Genomic DNA, 20,431 nt, shown 5'->3' on the forward strand with positions numbered 1-20,431 from the left:
TACAATGTATTGGTGAAGACCTTTCATATGATACCCACTTGATATAGTTATCTTACTTTAAAAATTGAAAATAGTAATTATTAGTTCATGACCACAATTTAATTTTTTTTGTCTGATGTAACCACAAATTCACGGTTTTCAGATTTTTCCCTGAAGGTCTGCTATAAGACCTACCTGCCAAATTTCATGATTCTAGGTCAACGGGAAGTGTAGAAAATCTAGGCTCAACCTAGACAAGCGGCTGGCAACCCCATTTTGCCGCCGGTGGCGCCTATGTCGCAGCTCGCGGGCGTTCACCTCTCTCTCAATATGTCCGCCGCCTTGTGAACTCATTTTGCTTGTACTTAATTCACTTTATAACAAATATACAGATTGACTTTAAAGTATACCGGGACGTTTTTCTTTACTTCAGGTTATGGGCCGTCCATATACCTATTAAGTTTTCAATCCATCCGTATTAGTTACCGTAAAGTTGAAAAAAGTAAAAACCGCGTGCGTCGTAATTGTGCAAGTTCATGCAAGTTGCAAGTACAATGGCGAACTCCGGCATGAACAATATACAATTAGAAAAATTGTCGGGACGAGACAATTATAATACGTGGAAGTTTGCAATGAGAACGTATTTGGAGCACGAGGACCTTTGGCAGTGTGTGGATCCCCAAACAAGAGAAGTCGACGCCAAGAAAGACATTAAAGCTAAGTCCAAAATCATTTTGTTAGTCGAACCGACGAACTACGTTCATATAGAAAATGCGAAAACAGCTCGCGAAGTGTGGAAAAACCTTCAAAATGTATTTGAGGACTCCGGGCTGTCAAGAAAAGTAGGGTTATTAAAAGACCTAATCAATACTTCTTTGGATAGTTGTGCTAGCGTTGAAGAATACGTTTATAAAATAATGACGACAGCTCACAAACTACGGAATATTTCATTCAAAGTTGACGACGAATGGCTGGGGACACTAATGTTGGCCGGTCTACCAGATAATTATAAGCCAATGATCATGGGAATAGAGAGCTCCGGTGTTAGAATATCATCGGATTTTATAAAGACAAAACTCTTACAAGAAGTGAAAGTTTCCGAGTCTTCTGTGTTTTTCACAAGGAACAAACAAAATGCACATAATAATAATCAGTCTAAAAACAAAAAGTCAAAAGGAAAAGGGCCCCGGTGCTATAATTGCAATGGTTACAACCATTATAAAAGTCAGTGCAAGGTCAAGAAACAGAATACTAATGACACCGTTTTTTCAGCTATTTTTTCAGCCTATACTTTCATAGATGAAAACAACTGGTATATTGACTCCGGTGCAACTATGCACATGTCAAGGCGCAAGGACTGGATGTATGATTTGCAACCACCTTCAATTCAGAAGATATTAGTAGCAAACAGTGATGCTGTCTCCGTGCAACTTATGGGTAATGTAAACATCCAGACAAGTATATGCAATGATGAGCATCTGATCCAGGTGAGGAATGTTTTATTTATTCCTGAGTTTGCCGCTAACTTGTTATCAGTTAGCCAGCTGACCAAAAATGGGTGTAAGGTGGAGTTTACAGACAATGGCTGTAATATTTTTAATTCAAACAACAAAATTATAGCTACAGCATCTTTAGTTAATAATATGTATAAACTTAACATTTTGAATGGCCAAACAGGCAATGTCTGTGCTACCTTTGGCAACGAAAGCCAGGCTGACTCTTATACTTGGCACCGTAGAATGGGACACCTTAACATGGCTGATGTTAAAAAATTGCAATTATGTGCTGACGGGATGAACATAACTAAAAAAAATGAAAATCCTGTATGTATATCTTGTTGTGAAGGAAAACAAACAAGACTTCCGTTTCCACACTCCGGTTCTAGAGCTAGCACTTTGTTGGAAGTAGTACACTCCGATCTATGTGGTCCGATGGAGACACCCTCCTTGGGTGGCGCTAAATACTTCATAACCTTCATAGATGATTGCTCGCGCAAAGTGTATGTATATTTTCTAAAGAACAAGTTGGATATAAAGTCAATATTTGAAAAATTTAAGATTGAAGTAGAGAATGAATTAGGAAAGAAAATTAAAATACTGAGGACGGACATGGGAAAAGAATACTGTAATAAAGAATTATCTATTTTTCTAGCAGCTTCTGGCATCAAGCACCAAACTTCAACTCCGTACACGCCAGAACAAAATGGGCTAGCGGAGCGCATGAACAGGACGCTGGTGGAGCGTGCTAAGTGCATGCTGTTTGATGCAAATCTACATAAAGGATATTGGGCTGAAGCTGTGGCAACTGCGGCTTACATTGTGAACCGATCACCATCTCGAGTTCTAGCTGAGGTAACACCTTATGAAAAATGGACTGGTAAGAAACCAAATATCACACATTTTAAAATTTTTGGTTCGAAGGCTATGGTTCACATCCCTAAGCAAAAGAGGTTAAAATGGGATCGTAAATCACAAGAGTTCTTGTTCATAGGTTACTGTGACAACACGAAAGGGTATAGACTCTATGACCCTAATACTAGAAAAACTATAATTAGTAGAGACGTGATATTCATAGAAAACAGTAAGTCTGCAATTACTAATGCACAAGAATCAGTACCATTGCCACAGCTTATTTCAATTCCTCTGAGATCCAATGTCGAATTATCAGATACCAACAGTGGATCTCAAGGAGGGGAAGAGGTTCAAGAGAGCCCACAGACTTCATCATCGCTAAGCACTTCATTTGATAGTTGTGAGACATCTATAGATGTTAATGATGATACATACCATCCTAATGTTAGTGAGGATTATGATAGTGATAATGAGAGCTATGTAAAGAAAATCAGTTTACGTCCACGTCAGAGACAAAATGTTGACAGAAATGGTAAAAATTTTCTTTGTATATCACAGATTTCAGATCCATCGACTGTTGAGCAAGCTTTATCCAGTAGTGAAGCCCAACACTGGAAAAATGCAATGGACGAGGAGTACAAGTCTTTAATGGAGAATAATACATGGGAGATAACTACTCTACCTCAAAATAAGCGTGCCATTTCATGTAAGTGGGTCTTTAAAACAAAAACAAATGAAGAAGGAAAAATTGTTAAATATAAAGCTCGACTAGTCATCAAAGGATGTTCACAGAGAAAAGGTATAGACTACAATGAAGTTTTTTCTCCGGTAGTAAGGTTTTCATCTCTACGATATCTGTTTGCCTTGGCAGCTAAGTATGATTTAGATATGATTTTGATGGACGCTGTCTCAGCATTTCTTCAAGGCGATATTGATGAGGAAATCTACATGGCTCAGCCACCTCTCTATGAGAAAGACAAGAATAAGGTCTGTCTATTGCGTAAATCATTGTATGGTCTCAAACAGGCTAGCCGTCAATGGAATAAGAAGTTAAGTAACACATTGAAAAGTATGGGTCTCATACAGTCAAAATTAGATCCATGTATTTATCATAAAATTGAAGTCAATGATATTTTATTTGTAGCCATATATGTAGATGATTTGCTGATTTTTACAAATAATGTTAACTCAAAGAAGTTTATTCAAGAAGAATTAAATAATAAATTTAAAATGAAAAATCTTGGAGACTTAAGTTATTTTATTGGAATTCATGTTGAGAGAGACAGAAAGAAGGGAATAGTTTACTTAGACCAGAAGAAGTATATTTTGAAAGTTTTAAATAAATTTGGCATGTCTGACTGTAAGCCAGTCAAAACTCCGATTGACATGAATACCAAATTACATAAGAATTTAGATGCAAGTAAAATCCTACATAATATTCCATATCAAGAAGTAGTAGGCTGCTTGTTATATATCTCACAAATCACTAGACCGGATATAAGCTATGTAATAAACACTTTAAGTAAGTTTAATAACAAGCCTGAGATGCAACACTGGGTTGCACTAAAACGTGTCATGAGATATTTGAAAGGTACTCTAGATCACAGATTGAAGTATGCGCGATGTCCCGATGAAAATATGACACATGGGTACTGTGACTCAGATTGGGCCAGTTCAGAAGACGACAGACGGTCATGCACAGGCTACACTTTCCTTTTTCAGGGTGGAGCTATCAGTTGGAACTCTAAACGTCAACCTACAGTGGCTCTGTCAACAACGGAAGCAGAGTACATGTCGCTTTCATCCTGCGTTCAAGAAGCTCTATGGCTTAAGCAATTGCAAGAGGATATCTGGCCACAGTTGAAAAAGGAAGCCGCCCCTATGGTGATATACAGTGATAATCAAAGTTGTATTAAAATTGCAGGGTCCGATGGCTACCATTCCCGCACCAAACATATTGATATAAGGCATCACTTCATTCGAGACAAGGTGCTGGGGGGATCAATCGACGTGCGATACATCGGGACAGAATCGATGGTTGCAGATGCCCTCACCAAAGCCACTTCGCAACAAAAACTAGACTTCTGTGCCCGGAAGATGGGGTTGAGCCTAAGGGGGGATGTAGAAAATCTAGGCTCAACCTAGACAAGCGGCTGGCAACCCCATTTTGCCGCCGGTGGCGCCTATGTCGCAGCTCGCGGGCGTTCACCTCTCTCTCAATATGTCCGCCGCCTTGTGAACTCATTTTGCTTGTACTTAATTCACTTTATAACAAATATACAGATTGACTTTAAAGTATACCGGGACGTTTTTCTTTACTTCAGGAAGTACCCTGTAGGTTTCTTGACAGACCGACAGACAGACATACAGACACACAGACAGCAACACAGACAGACAGACAGACAAAAAAGTGATCCTATAAGGGTTCCATTTTTCATTTTGAGGTACGGAACCCTAAAAAAAAAAAAAATTTTCTTGTCTACTGTATGTACACAATAAATACATTGGACTATTTTTGTGAAACATAATGTACTTAGAAGTATAACTGCATTGTGAGTTAGTTATGAAAAAAGATTCTTAACATAATATTATATTGAAATTTTTACAGGATTCTATGTAACACGTAGGACTCCTCTGCAAGAAGTTACTAATATAAATGTTGAAATAAGTCAGGCTGAAAAAGCTGAAGAGATCAACCTGTGCAAGCCATCTTCTAGCAGTAAGTATTACAGACATTGAGCTTTTTTTACAGCTATTATATAACTTATAGAGATATAGCTGAAACAACTCATTTAGCATGTTACTGTAAACATTAAAGTTTCAGTTACTTATGAATTAATTAAGTATACCACAGCCAGTGGCAGATTATCCCTAAGCAAACTAGGTACGTGCCTACGGCACGGCACGGCACTCATCAAAAATATTACCTCAAAAGATTCTTTATTACTTACTAGCTGATGCCCGTGACTGCTTCTGACTGACTGCTTGGATTTATATTTTTCAAAATCCCGCGGGAACTCTTTGATTTTCCGGGATAAAAAGTAGCCTATGTGTTAATCCAGGATATAATCTATCTCCATTCCAAATTTCAGCCAAATTTGTCCAGTAGTTTTTGCGTGATTGAATAAACAACAGTCCAAATATCCACACTTTCACATTTATAATATTATTAGGATTAGGACTAGATTAGGACCCGCGACTTCATCAGCGTGGAATTAGGTTTTTAAAAATCCTGTGGGAACTCTTTGATTTTCCGGGATAAAAAGTCTATGTCACTCTCCAGGTCTTTATCTTTACCCATGCAAAAAATCACGTCAATCTGTTGCACCGTTGCGACATGGTTGAAGGACAAACAAACAAACACACTTTCGCATTTATAATAAGGGTACTGATAATGTATTACTGATGTATTTTTTGTTTTTTTCAGAAAAAAAACCTGGCAATGTAAAAATCAAACAACCAGTCTTAAAAGGTATGTTAATGTTATGTTGCATTTGATAATCTAACCATATTAAAAACTTGCCAAGTACGAGTCGGGCATAACTGTTTTAGGGTTCAGTACATAATAATGAACAACATAATTATTTTGGATGATGCCTGCGGCTTCGCCGGCGTGGTTTTAGGTTTTTATAAATCTCGTGGAAACTTGGTTTTCCAGGACAAAAAGTATCCTATCCGTAGTAGTCCGTCCCTGGGATGCAAGGTGTCTCTGTACCTACCGAATTTGGTAAAAATATTTTAATGGATGATTCTTTAAAAATCCCTCCCACCACAATTTCGAAATGCAATTCCTTATTGCATCAGGGTTATTTGAGGGTTTGGCACGTAGCGATGGCAAGAAACCTGTAGTGCTACCGCGGTTGTTTGACAGCTACAATGTCACGATCGCAATCATCTCTGATTGGTTAATGCTCGCTCACTATTGGCCACAACGCATAGTTCTTTGATCTTTTATCGTTTTGTATTTTATGTCTTTTTTCTTGTACCTTTATTTGTATTTAAATTTATTATTAATCATCTAGTTAGTGTAAGTGGCACTGCCGTTCTAATTAGATATTAAAAAAAAAAAAAAAAAATAGTTGCAACAAGAATCGCACAAATTCAGCCAATCAGAACAATTGAGATTGTAATAATGATTGATGCAGGTTTTAGACAATCGCCCTGCAGATAGTATGATGATGATGTATCTCATTTCATCTATGAGCTAGAAGACTTGTGACATGCAGACAGACAGACAGCAGAGTGACATTAATAGGGCTCCGTTTTTACCCTTTGTGTATGAAACCCTAAAAAGTATTTGCTCTGTCATTGATGAAAATGCAATAATTGATATTCATTTTATTTGCAGGTTCTGTTAAATGTGGGTTTTCCGAACCCAATGAAATAACTTACCTCAAACAAAAAATCAAGAAGATGGAAAAAAGTAAGGATACCTATTTGAAAAAATTGAAGAAAGCCCTAAAAATTACAGAGAATCCATCATTTTTGAAAGCGACGAGAAATTTTACATCAGCTGCAATGATACTGTTTATGATGCAGTTAACACAAACAAATAAAGATAAATTTGGACGGAGATACTCCAAAGAGGAAAAGCTATTTTCGCTCGCGTTTTATAAAATGGGTCCTAGAGCATACAGATGGTTAAGGAACATTATAGTATTACCTGCCCCAGTAACATTAAGTCGCATGATTTCAAGCGCAAATTTAAAACCAGGTGCGAATGAAAGCATCTTTTCCCATTTGAAAAAACGTGGTTCAAAAATGTCAGAAACGGACAGATTGTGCGTTATATTGTTTGATGAGATGGCTCTCTGTCCTCATTTTGATTATAATAAAAAAAAAGATTTAATAAGAGGTTTTGTGGATAATGGAAAAAAAGCAGAAAACAAAATTGCTGATCATGTCCTAGTATTTATGTTGAGAGGGGTAGTAAAAAATTACAAACAACCTCTAGCATATACATTTTGTAGCGGAAGCACTTCAAAAGTAGAATTGAATAATCAACTTAAAACAGTGATAAGTGAAGTGCAATCAGCAGGTTTTAAAGTGATTGCAACCATTTGTGACCAAGGAGCCTCAAATGTAAGTGCAATAAAAGAACTAGTACATGAATATAAAACTACAAATTTGAAAGACAATAAAGAAGAAAAACACAATATTTTTAAAGTAAATGACCAAGAAATTGTTCCACTCTTTGACATACCACATATGCTCAAGGGAATCAGAAACAATATGTTAAATAAAAATATTATTTGTAAAATAAATGATAAAGAAGTGATAGGTAAATGGGATCACATTGTGACATTATATAAGGAAAATCCTGCATATAAAGGGCTCAAATTTTTACCAAAATTAACAGAACATCACGTCATGCCAGAAAAAATAAAAAAAATGAAGGTGCTATGTGCAACTCAGGTATTCAGTGCTTCTGTTGCCATGTGCATGGGATATTTTGCAGGTGAGGAAGTATTAATGTCTCTTTGAAACTTGATTATTCTAATCCAAACTCAAAGATAGCCTCAGCCTGACGGTTAAAGGTGCAAACCGAAAACTGCAGGTTGATTCCAGATAACCTGCATGATGCATCAATCATTATCAGTCGCAATCGTGGCTTGCTGAATTAATGGTATTTTTGTTCCAACAATGCATTGTAGTGAGTGAGTGTCGACCAATCAGGTGATTGCGATCTGACCTACTGACCATAATCAAGCTGCATGGTTTCAGGTTCGTTTCCCATCTCTGGTACTATTGTCATACCTACTCCTAATACAAGCTTTCCACTTATTTGGGGAGGGGAGAATTAGTTAAGTTCAACTTGGTTAATATTCTTTTAAAAAGAAAGATTAGTACACAATTAGTATGTTTTAAAACACAGTTCTTACAAGCTGAGGATGCATAGGCAGCTCTTTGACCCTATTGTGAGAATAAAGAAGGAATTTTGTATCTTGTCTATTTTAGTCTGTAATATATAATAATAATATATATAACATTATATTAATCATTACTTGTAAATAATACGGCTAAATTTAGATTTTTTTTTTAAATTATTAAACATTTTTCAGATAAAAAAATTATTCCTGAGGAAAGTAGAGGAACAGCGGACATAATTAAATTCTTTGATGAATTGTTTGACTCTTTAAATGGCAGTTACGGGAATTCTAAGAAAAATCCAACAAAGGAGTTGCTTGGGCCAGTTACACCATCATCCTGTCATGAAAACGTTTGGATAGAAGCAAAAAGGACATTAAAAACCAAAAGAGGGAAAAAAAGCAGTGTCCCATCTATTAATAACTGGATTTGGACAATCGAAAATGTAGAATATATTCGAAAAAAGTTACATAATGATTACAATTTGAGGGCTTTTTGGATGAGGCATTTTAACCAAGATCCTTTGGAAAATTTCTTTGGCTCAATTCGAAGCCATGGTGCTAGAAATATTAACCCCACATGCGCAAACTTTGAAATTGCTTTTGCGGCAGTCTTAGTAAATAACATAAGTAGCCACTCCAAAGGATCTAATTGCGAAGCGGATTCCGCTAAGAATATGCTATTAAATTCTTTAAAAAAAATATTTTTTAGGAAAAAGGTGTCCTCAAATTGTGATCCAAATGAAATTGATTACAATGATCTTGTAAATGACCACATCTTGATTGGATTAGAGTACAAAAAGGCCAATATAAAAATATTTGAAATATTAAAATATGTTGCTGGGTATGTCATTAAAAAAGCAACAAAGGTTTTCAAAAATTGTGTAAAATGCAAGAAAAATGTTTTTACCAATAATCTCAGCGATTGTGAATTTACCTTCAGAAAAGAAAGAATAAAAAATAAATTTCTTCTCTCATACCCAGCAACACAAGCCGTAGAAATGTTTTCAAACATTCAAGATGTGGTCTCATACATTCTAAGAAGCCGAAGTAATATTTATTATGTCAAAACATATATAAAAACAATATTACAAGTTCATTGTGACTTTAATTTTTTGAATAGTTGTGATCAACATGGCTCAGAATTGTCCAAATTTATAATAGATCACTCATGCAATTTATTTTTGTATACGTGGTGCAAAAATACAAATAAAATACTAAATGGTGCAACAAAAGATGTAGATGTTCAAGATTTTATGCAAAAAAGTTGTATTGATTATTATAATAAAAGAAGAAAATGAATTATGTTTTTTCTTTTCGTTTTGATACACGTTTTATGCTCTTTTGTTTACAAAGTTGAATATAAATTTATTAAAAATCTACCAGAAAGAGCTAAAACGTGTGTCTAGTGTAATATCCTCAGAAATTACATAAAAAATACAATTCAAATAAAGGGGCTACCTACCTACAAATCCCTATACATATATCTATAGTTATATACACAAGAAAATTAGTTTAGGAACTAACCACCAGGGGCGCTGGTTTCCATATCTCTAGAATATGTGGGAGTGATAACTCTATACCCTATACCTATACATCCTACTCTATGGTTGGCACCGACACTGAACCAAAAAGTATATAATCACTACGCACAGAACAGAACACTAAATAGTTTTTTGGGGTCATCACACAGTCACAGAGTACTTTGTAAAGCAAAAATAGTGTTGTCTTCATAGATATTCAATGTACTCTGTGCTTCATAGTTCAGATTTAAAACGTTAATAAAATAATATTTTGTGCACGAGTAAAATAAACATGCGAAATGTGTAATTACGAGATCATAATGTAGCACTAATCACATTTTATTTGAAAGACTTAATTTTATAAGCGTTTTGAGCCACTTTGATATATTCTTTACCTATTTTATTTAAATTCCTAAACGCGACTTCATCCGCGTGTTTGTGTTTTTTAAAATCCGGTGGGAACTCTAGATTTTCCGTGACAAAAGTAGCCTTCATGTCTGTCCCAGGATATGCTATGCAAATAAAAGATAATCCAGTATTGTTGCAATACATTTACTGTCGAAATAGACATTACATAAGTAATAAGTAAAATTTACATTTGTGATTATAATAGGCAGGTATTGTATAAATGCACGGTTGTTAGAGTATAGTTCAAAAGTCGAGATTTTAAGGTAAATAGAATATTAAAATTATTGTGATAAAATAAATTGAAATATTCATTTATATAAAAATGATTTTTGTCCTCCACAGACAAAAGTCCCTCATCTGTGCAGGCCCTTAACATATTATTCGAGAATACAGATAGTACAAAGTTGTAAAAAATGGCACATTCGGTAGGTATTAAGTACTTATTATATAAATCTAAACAATTAATTGTTTAACTGTGATAAAGTATCAAAAAGCTACAAAAGTATTCATCAAAAATATAAAATATTTTTATATAAAGTAACAAGCACACTCTCAGTTACTTATGAATGTATGCAAGTTTTTAAGCAATAATAATAATTAAGTAGGCAAGTACCCATACAACATTGACTTATATATTACTTCATAAGGACAGGGCCATTGAACAAGCAAAATGGCGCCGACTCATTGGTCCTAAAATGTTTATTTAGCACCAATGCAACCTCAGTGACGTCTGGATTTCAAACGGGTCGTTGATTAGTATCTAAGAGGTGGTGCTGATTTATTTGGTTCCAAAACCGTGAAAAATTTTGTTTATGTAAAATGACAAGATATGCCCAAGCATATCTTGTCATTTATATTGATGCTATACAATAAGTTGAGTGTTATAATAGTATCTCTTAAAAGTATAAAACGAAGTCTCAATCAGTATCAATAAATGTCTCTGTATTCACCACTATAACTCCTAAACTAGATTCACTAAAAAGTGAATAAAGTATATTATAATCAAGGCAGTTTTATAATAATCTAATCTTAAACTTAAAATTCTAAATAAACCTGCGAGTTATATCTGATATAAAAACAGCATTTTCAAAATTAACTTTTATATAAATATGTATTTAATTGTAGTAACTTCATATTTTTAACACTTAGAACTAGAACAAAGGATCATTTATATTTTGTACTGCAATAGTTCACAAAGCGATTGTAATGTGCAATCAGATTTAACAGATAAATCCGGCCAAAAATATAAATCCGCGTCTAATTTTTTTTTCATACCTATTCGACCGCCCGTCGCAATATAATAGCTGATTAACATAACTAACAACTTCATCTAAGTGGCTTTCTATTCTACGTAGTTTTAAAAATATATTAAATATTTATTTGAGTTTGTTGTGGGCTCTTCTCAGACCAGGGCGCGTTTGGAACCCTCGTAGCTTTAGTTTTAAGTTTGTGTAATAATTATCACCACTATATCTTACAAATCCAACATCTGACCATCAAAAAGAGTAATTTATTACCTATTTTGAATAAATCATTTGACTTTGACGTATCATATTAAATAAATAAATAGATTAGCTGCTCAACCAGGTGGGCCGATTCTCTTGTACACGATCTCTAAACTAAACTAAATTAATAGGTCTAAATCTAGTGGTATCCTTTTCCGTAAGTAACATTATTAAAGGGATAGCAATAGATTTAGACGTACCATTTTAGCCACATTGTAGATTCAATTTGTACTAAAGTATTAATTTTCAATCCTACGAAATAAGGTAGGTTTCAATTCTGTTAAACTCTTATCAACTCTGATCAACTCAGACCAAAGGCCGTATGTAGGCATTCATCTCCTTTTTACACGACTCCAAACGCACAGGAGTGTTATTGTTGATGTAGACGCGGCAAAACAATTTACTGTAGTATCAATAACAAAGTTGTAAAGTACAATAGGGTATTTTACACCAAACTAGAAAAATCTAAAAATGTATAAACAAGATTATATTACCAATAAGGCCAATAAGCAATTGAAAAATATTAATTTCAGTTCATAAAATTATATAAAGAATATTAATTTAAAACTATTTAATGAAATTCATTTTAAAGATTTCACTTTTTTACCTGTTCTACAAATATTCAAAACGCACGAAACTGTAGCCACCACGGCGAATACGGTATTTGAAAACTAGTCAAATCAGTAACTTTTTATCAAACTTATGAAACTGATATTCTGTGAAACACTGGAATGTGACGTCGATAATTTAAAATGGTTATTATTCTTAAAACTAACTAAGAACGTGGATTTTTCGTATATCAGAAGACCCTCTATTTAATAATCACTGAGAAATAGTTTGTATTTGATGTAGTCAAATACTCGATTCCAACTGTGACTTCACATGGATTGTAGTAGAAATGTATTTCGGTTTAAAGAAACTTATTTCTCAATAAAGAACACAACAGTTCACTTATAATATATCGAGAATTAACAACTGTTTACATTAATTAATGGTAGGTACATGGTATCTAAGTGTCACAATCTAGTACTTAATATCTAACAATTAATATTACAAAAAATAATTATGTAGGTAGGTAGTAAAAGAATTAGCGGGACAGAACATTCATACGGTTACAATAGTGGTATATAGGGAAGAGGTCACATTAACATATTCACTTAGGTTTTTGTAAATGTTCGATCAGTAGTTTTTTAAATATAGCAATATAGCCTAATTTTAGGTAGGTGTTTTTCACTAAGAAAATGCTGTAGTTCACCAATCCGTGTGACGCCATGACAGCTCATGAACCTAAACAAAATGGCAGCTAGGGTTTAGGCGACAAAATGGCAACCAGCGTTTTGGCGAGGGAAATACAAAATTTTAATGCATTTTTTATTGCACTTATCGATCAAATATTTTTTTGACATTTTTTAAGTTTACCTTAGGATCAAATAAGACACTTTTCAAAAAAGGGTAAAATACCTTATTACAATAGATTATATCCCGTTTCAATAAGGCGGTGGAGCGGACGGTGCAGAAGGCTGCGAGCCATTCGATTGTGTGGGGTAAGGCGGACTTTGACCAGGGTAGGGGTAACCCGCAACCCTTACACTCGTGGACCTTTGGCTTACACTTGTCATTTGTACACCCCCGGAGCTATGATTTACACTTGTCATTTGTACACTGACACTCGAATTACCGTCGGGAGCTCGAAAACCGATTTCGAAAGAGTTCACGAGACTATTTTTTGAACCATACATCGGTGCATCAGTTACATTAGCTGATATAGGGTACGGGATTAGACCAGGAGGGTAAGCTTGGACGTTGGTTTGGTTTTGGTTGGTGGTGTAGGGTTGGTACTCAGGGGGTAGGTTGACTGCATTGTTGCGGTCCGGTATGGGGCCGTTGGGGAGCTTGTCTGCCATGGGGTGGTGTGTAAGGTCTGTGTTCTCCCCGATCGGGACGAGGCCGATACATATTTCGGCTTCGTCCTCTAAGTCTTCGTTGCAACCGGACAGTTTTATAACGACCTGAAAATAAATATTACGGATTTATGCTCTTATCAGAATAAAGATTACTAAAAAGTAATATTATTTCGTGGTTTAACGACACATTATAATCAGGGTTGTTGCGGATGCCAATATTTTGACATCCGCGGACGCGGATGCGGATTATTAAAAGTTCATATCCGCGGATGCGATGTCTGAATTAATGCGAATGTTCCGCATTTGCGGATGCGGATATCCGTAACACCCCTTCTTCTTCTTCTTCGCTCTGGGCTGGTTTCCGCACTTAAACGTTTCCGTCTGTTGCCGTAACACCCCTGTTGCGTACCATTGTTTGGTAAGATAGCGAACGAAGATATCAACTAGCAAACGCGCGAGGCACGCGCCACTCTGGCTCCACACATTTTCTTTGCAGATCGTTACTTGTTGCAAATATGAATGCGTGTCCGTAAACTGTGCGCTATGGTCCCAAATAAAAGATTATTAATATTACTATACGCATCCGTTACGTTGCGAATCTGGTAAACCGCTCATGAACGGGATTTTATTATTAGTTTCGGTTCTATGACACTCACAGCAATTTTTAAATCAGTATACTCATTTGGGAAGGCACACGTCCACAGGTTGATGTGAATAGTTACATACCTTAAAGAAATACCCGACGTCGATGATATTGCAGTTCTCCATGTTGGGCGCGATGAAGTCCGGCACGGTGAGCTCGAACACATAGTCCTTGTTAGTGTTGCTCAGGATGGGGCCCTTCTTCATTGTCATGAGCACCTCTTCCGGCGGCTCGTACTCTGAAGCGGGCTCCAGGCTGCGGTATCTTTCCCTCTGAAACGGAAGAAATTTACGACTGAGAACAGGTCTCCTTAGCACGAAAGTCATGATTATCATTATATTTTATCATTCCTGAAATTAGACAGGTAAGAGAACCAGAGTAGGCAATTGACATAGCTCAGCGAGTTGCAAAGCTGAAGTGGCAAAAGAAGTCTAGCGTTTTATGATTTTTAGGTGTAAAAATATTGAAACCTCGTCGACGCCTTCTTTGTAGCTAGATGTAAACAGTGAGCTCTTGGGGTATGGGATAACAAAAAACACTCACTGTAACATCTGGAAGATGATCTTGGTAATTTCCACACTGGTGTTGTTCCGCACGGCGACAGTGACGGGCTCGACTTGTCCGGGACACATGCCCCTCGCGGCCAGGCGCACGGTCACGCGCAGCGGCTTAGACGACCAGACAAGCTGACAACTCACCTACTCTTTTAACCTCATCTATAACTACTTGCTTGATTCTTTATGTTAGATGTCCTTGATTGTGGGTTGGAATATTTTTCAGAATATACGCCGATTTCGTCTGCGTAGAACATAATTCTTGGCACAGCGTAAAAGATTTCTAGAGCAAACGTAGTGCACTCATCCATAACAAGAAATCTGGGATTTTATGGTTTTCATGTGTGAAAATATTAAAACCTGTTCAGCCAACGCCTTATTTGTAGCCAGAAGATATGAGATTTTAGAAAACACGTGGAAAAACAAGACACTCACGGTGGTGATCTGGAAGATGATCTTGGTGATCTCCACACTGGTGCTGTTCCGCACGGCGACAGTGACGGGCACGACTTGTCCGGGACACATGCCCTGCGCGGGCAGACGCACGGTTATGCCCAGTGGCTTGGACGACCAGAAGCACTGGCAACTCATCTCCTCCTCGAATTCCATCACTAGGGGTTTCTGTAAAGGAAATTTTTGTAGAGCTTTGTGTTTCAAGTTTTAGGAGTTTTGTTGCTGGACTACGTCGCACTGCTCGCGGTCTCTTGTTTTAAGGTTCTCTTCGGGTTGCTAGCCAGGTAACCTCCCAGTGTGCCTGGGTGCTGCTGTTTCGGATCCGCTGGGTTTTAGTGGGTATTCCGGTCGCCTCCCGGCCGGCGAGTCCCACATACCTTCCCTCTGGCTGGTTGGCTGGCTGTTTAGCTGGCTGGCTTTCAGGAGGGAGGATGCGTAAACACATTTCCCAGCGTTAAATAGAAAAAAGGTATTTCTAGGAGTTCAATGATCAACCCTCTCATTATGAAAAAACATTTACTTAAAGATCAACTTCTGCTATTCCGATTTTTTTCCAATACAATGAAATAACACGAAAATGAGTCAAACCATAATTAAAAATAAATAAATAATACTATTTAAATATTTTTATGGACAACTCACGCTTGACCAAAAAAAAAAGACCTATTGGTTCCTAAGACAGTTTCACTGTACCTCCTTTGGTTTTCAATTCCCCTATGTCCCAGTTAAAACAAACAGACTGTATAAAGGTTGCCGGGAAATGGTTGCGTGAGGAAGTGAGGGCGAGGTGTGGTGGCGCTCTTTGGGAAAGCCTATGTTCAGCAGTGGACGTCCACAAACTAAAATGATAAGTAATTATCACATTACCTTAATATCATCACTGCCAGTGTTCAAGTTCATCGGATCAATAACATCAAACTCAGTTGAAATAATATTTTCCTTGGTGACTCCATCATCTTTACGTATGACGTACGCTGTGGCCGAGTATGTGACCTGGCCCTTTGAGCCTCTGAATGTGGATGGGCAGGTGTAGGGCAGTTGATACGAGAACGGTATGGAATGTTCACCCACTTCTAATACTGTTGGACCTGAAACATATTTGAATTATCTACAATGTGGTATAGTACAATACAATATGGTTTTATACAATACAATATACACAATATTGTATTGTATAAAACTATATTGTATTGTACTATACCACGATTAATTAGGCGAGAGGTGAAGTTCGAGCTGTCATGGGCAGTACTGATCTACCCATGACAGCTCGAACTTTATGCTATACCATACCTAATTTTTTTAAACAATATTAGCACTGTTAATTATTACTAACTAGCTGTCTTTTTCAAGCAATTTTTTAAAATTTTCTCTCCGTAAGGACCATCCTCGTACTTCAAGGCATATTATAAAAAAAGAATTAGCGAAATCCGTTCAGCTGTTCTCGAGATTTGCGATAAGCAACACATTTAGTGATTCATTTTTATATTTTAGCGTTTAAACTACCGTGAGTGATTTCCATTATAAATAATATCTATCATTCATCATATAATATCATTTTTATATTTATACAGAGCCTCAATAGCTCAACCGGTAAAGGAGTGGACTGAAAACCGAAAGGTCGACGGTTCAAACCCCGCCCGTTGCACTGTTGTCGTACCTACTCCTAGCACAAGCCTGACGCTTAGTTGGGGAGGAAAGGGGAATATTAGTCATTTAACATGGCTAATATTCTTTAAAAAAAAAAATATATATATATATATTCCCCTTTCCCCTCCAACTGAGCTTAAAGTTTGTTATAGGAGTAGGTATGGCAACAGGTGGGTTTGAACCGCAAACCTTTCAGATTTCAGTCCACTAACTATTGAGCTATTGAGGCTTTTATTTATTACAAGCTTTACACTTAGTTTTATTGGTTATAGGGTATGAAGGATGAAGATTACCTTGAAGATGTTGCACATGGTGGACATACCCCTCCTTGCCGAGATACTTCAGGAACTTCTGCCTTCTTACACCACCATACATTTCCATTTGCTCTTCTACCCATACCACATTACCTTCCCCAAAGAAAACTATTTCCAGGGCTGCAAATAATAACAATAGGTTCCATTCCCCAAGGGTGCCAATGGGACCTTATTACTAAGCCATTTCGTACAATGTAATTGTACACTGGATCACATGGCCGTAGCCAGGGGGGTCTAAAAAAGCGGGGACAGCCTAGTGGATAGAACATCTGCATCGTATACAGGCATCTTGGGCACCTTTACCTTTTTCAAGTTATATTTTAAACAATAAAATATCACTGGCTTTAAAGGTGTAGTAAAACATCATGAGGAAACCTACATGCCTGAGAGTTTACCTTGATGTTCTCAAAGGTGTGTGAAGTCTACCAATGCGCATTTAGCCATGGTGGACTGAAGCCCTCCTCATTCGGAGAGACCCGTGCTCAATATCAATGAGCCGGCAATGGGTTGATGATGATGCATCTTAAAGCACTATACCACTAATTTTACCATGATGATCCCAACATGAATAGAGTAAGTAAACAGTAATTAAAAATTGGTTTTAAATGCTCTATGAGATTAGATCAAAATTATTTCTTACCGGATATATCTAACGGTGAGCGTAGTTTGAAGTTTATTTTTCCCTCGATCACCTGACCAGAATAAAATATGGCTTTCGAACCACTGAATATAATACACCCATCATTAAATCGACGACAAGGCGCGTGCGGCTCCATTGATATTTAGTTTCTGCAAAGAAAATAACATTCAAAGGAAAAATAGAAGTTAAAATGATGATAAACTTTTAATGTTCAAACTTCTTAGGAAAGTAGGCAGTGAAAACCACCGACCAGAAATAAAAGGTGAAAACTTCCACAATTACCTAATTAAATTATTGTAAGTAAAAAAAACAACAGTAATCACTTTTTAGTTTTTTAGTATACTTTTAGTTCACAGAGTACCTACTTTTTCCTTTAGTTTAGAGCCAAATCGTGGCCAAATCCCTGTCCACCAAAGAGTATTATAATATATAGGGATTAAAATATATAATATATATGCTGTCCACCGAAAAGAAAGATTCAGTGGATTCAGTCATATATTAACAAAGTAGGTAGGTACTCTGTGAAGCTCTGTGGATTCAGTCCACAACGACGAAGTAGGTAGTATTTAGAAATTCTTTGGTCCACAATCCACATCGTCCACATCAATAGGTACTCCAAAAAGGTCCAATGCATAGAGATAGTAGGTACCTACCTAGGTATATAGTGGAATCAATAATTCACTGAATTAAACTGACAGGTCCTAATGTCACTTTGTAAAATAATGTTGTCATATTTATTTTAATAGTGATGCTCCATTCGATTGTGATTGTGATGTTCCAGTTCGATTGTACTATGAAATATTAATTCTATAAAGATATTATATTTAAGTGTTAATAGGTAATAATAATTTGCAATATAATTAGATTTAATGCAATTATGCAAAATATATTGAAATTAATGAACAACAAAGAGGCATGTATCCTTTCGTCTGACACACAAATTATTTGTTGTTATAGTAGCAATAGAAATACAAATTTTAGAAAAATTTCAACTCTGTACCTATTACGATTCACAAGATATAGCCCACTGACAGACAGACGGATGGAGTCTTAGTAATAGGGTCCCGTTGACACCCTTCGAGTACAGAACCCTAAAGAAGTCAATTTCTCTCTTTCTCTTTTTTGTATGTACGCCAGCAATACGGACGTCAAATCATTGTGACGTCACATGTCAATATTTCATAGAAACACGCATACTAAGTGATCGTTGTTTCAAAAGTTGTGTGTGTTTAAAAAGAATCGTTGTCTAACTGTACAAACTGCAATGTTCGTTTTTTCTTGATTAATAATTTGTTTATTGTTTCTTCGCACATGGGAAAAAAGTACTATACAAACCTCGGCCGAAATACCAATTATCGACATCGTTTAGTTTTAAAATCTTCGCGTCGCAAATGCTTTATTTCCGGACTGAACAGTATCGTACAAATTATCTCTCAGTACAGGCCGGCAAAAAGGAGATCAGGAGACAAAAAGGATAAGCATCATTGCTATCTATTTAAAATATTTTTATATCGATAATAATAAACACAATTGGGAAGTTTCAGTAAATAACAAAATATGTGTGTTTAATCGATGTAATAAGTGAGTGATGGATAATCGATTTTTTAATCACAACACTATTTTTTTTCAATGCTGTTAACACTGTAAACGTCAGTTTAGTTCACTGAATTTTTGATTCGACTTTACTAGGTAGGTACTAAATCCAAGGTCCAATGTGAATTATCTATGGTTCAGTCCATAGATTATCTACTATGTTCAGTCAGTGGTGGTGTGGTCAGTGGTGGTCATAGATTATCTACTATATTAGGTGGTGGTGGTTCAGTGAGCACCTCAGAACAAGGACTATTAGAAGTAGCCCTATTGTGACACTTACTGTTAGAGCGAGATGCTAAATGCATTTAAGCTCTTATTAGAACGTGACAAAATGATTATGTTTTGTCCTTATCACCTACTAATAGTTCTTGTTCTGAGCCTATGCCCTTGTTCAATCAATATTGTACTCTGTTTGTGGCTCAGATGGGTATGTATATATCTGTGGTCACTGGTCTGTGGTAAATACCACAGACCAATAACATAATGTAAATCAATGTAAATAGCTTGGACGATCTAACCTAGGTTAGATCGTCTAAGATAGGTTAGATCGTCCAAGGTAAATAGTGGTATACGTATAGGTGATTATATTCTCTTTGACGTATAGCTGTTTGTGTGGGTAAAACTGTGGGGTAAAATGGGGTAATGTGTGGTAAATAGGAATAGTAGGTAGTACATACAATTTCATTGGAATAAATAGTGGTAAATAGAAAATTGCATTGCGAAAAATAACATTAATTTAATACCATTAAACTCCGAATAATAAATATGGCTTCAAAAAAGAATATAACTCTCAGTAAACAAAGTTCCATTAGTGACTTTATAAAAAAATCTGACCAAGACTCAAAAAAAGCGCCTGGGTAGGTATTTTTTGATTGTTTTTGTATTTATTTTGTTTATTTATTTCGAGCCTTTCATAGTATAATACTTGATTACTATACTATCCTAAATTTACAGAAAAGCTGACTACACTAATGAAAGTATGGAAAAGCGTTCAAAATTCGTCTTTAAAACTAAAACATCAAGAGCTACTTGTAAGTATCTACCAACTTA

General features: G+C 36.1%; 2 protein-coding genes across 2 annotated transcripts in view; one reads left to right on the forward strand and one right to left on the reverse strand.

The window, feature by feature from the left end:
* Positions 1-10,256: 10,256 nt before the first annotated feature.
* LOC117989868 (arrestin domain-containing protein 5-like) lies at positions 10,257-18,002 on the reverse strand. Its single transcript, XM_034977268.2, has 6 exons — positions 17,789-18,002; positions 17,128-17,268; positions 16,055-16,275; positions 15,170-15,355; positions 14,264-14,452; positions 10,257-13,642 (listed from the first exon to the last, which is right to left on the reverse strand). The coding sequence occupies exons 1-6, from the start codon at positions 17,922-17,924 to the stop codon at positions 13,121-13,123; spliced, it is 1,395 nt and encodes a 464-aa protein (XP_034833159.2). The 5' UTR covers positions 17,925-18,002; the 3' UTR covers positions 10,257-13,120.
* A 2,055-nt stretch (positions 18,003-20,057) lies between these two features.
* Blm (Bloom syndrome helicase) overlaps positions 20,058-20,431 on the forward strand; it is a 37,442-nt gene continuing 37,068 nt past the window's right edge. The window contains exons 1-2 of the mRNA XM_034977351.2: positions 20,058-20,238; positions 20,336-20,412. Of these exons, the coding sequence (XP_034833242.1) occupies positions 20,147-20,238; positions 20,336-20,412 (169 nt within the window). The 5' untranslated portion in view covers positions 20,058-20,146. The remainder of the gene's footprint in view (positions 20,239-20,335; positions 20,413-20,431) is intronic.

Source organism: Maniola hyperantus, chromosome 17 (genome assembly GCF_902806685.2).
Source record: "Maniola hyperantus chromosome 17, iAphHyp1.2, whole genome shotgun sequence".
Classification (NCBI taxonomy): Eukaryota; Metazoa; Arthropoda; class Insecta; order Lepidoptera; family Nymphalidae; genus Maniola; species Maniola hyperantus.

What these genes read in the sequence shown, in the direction of transcription:
- LOC117989868 (XM_034977268.2), bottom strand. Translation starts at nt 17,924, where the DNA reads ATGGAGCCGCACGCGCCTTGTCGTCGATTTAATGATGGGTGTATTATA. An exon ending in CCATGTGCAACATCTTCAAG is followed by an intron (nt 16,276 to 17,127) that starts GTAATCTTCATC and finishes AATATGTTTCAG; the next exon opens with GTCCAACAGTATTAGAAGTG. An exon ending in TCATCTTCCAGATCACCACC is followed by an intron (nt 14,453 to 15,169) that starts GTGAGTGTCTTG and finishes CTTCCGTTTCAG; the next exon opens with AGGGAAAGATACCGCAGCCT.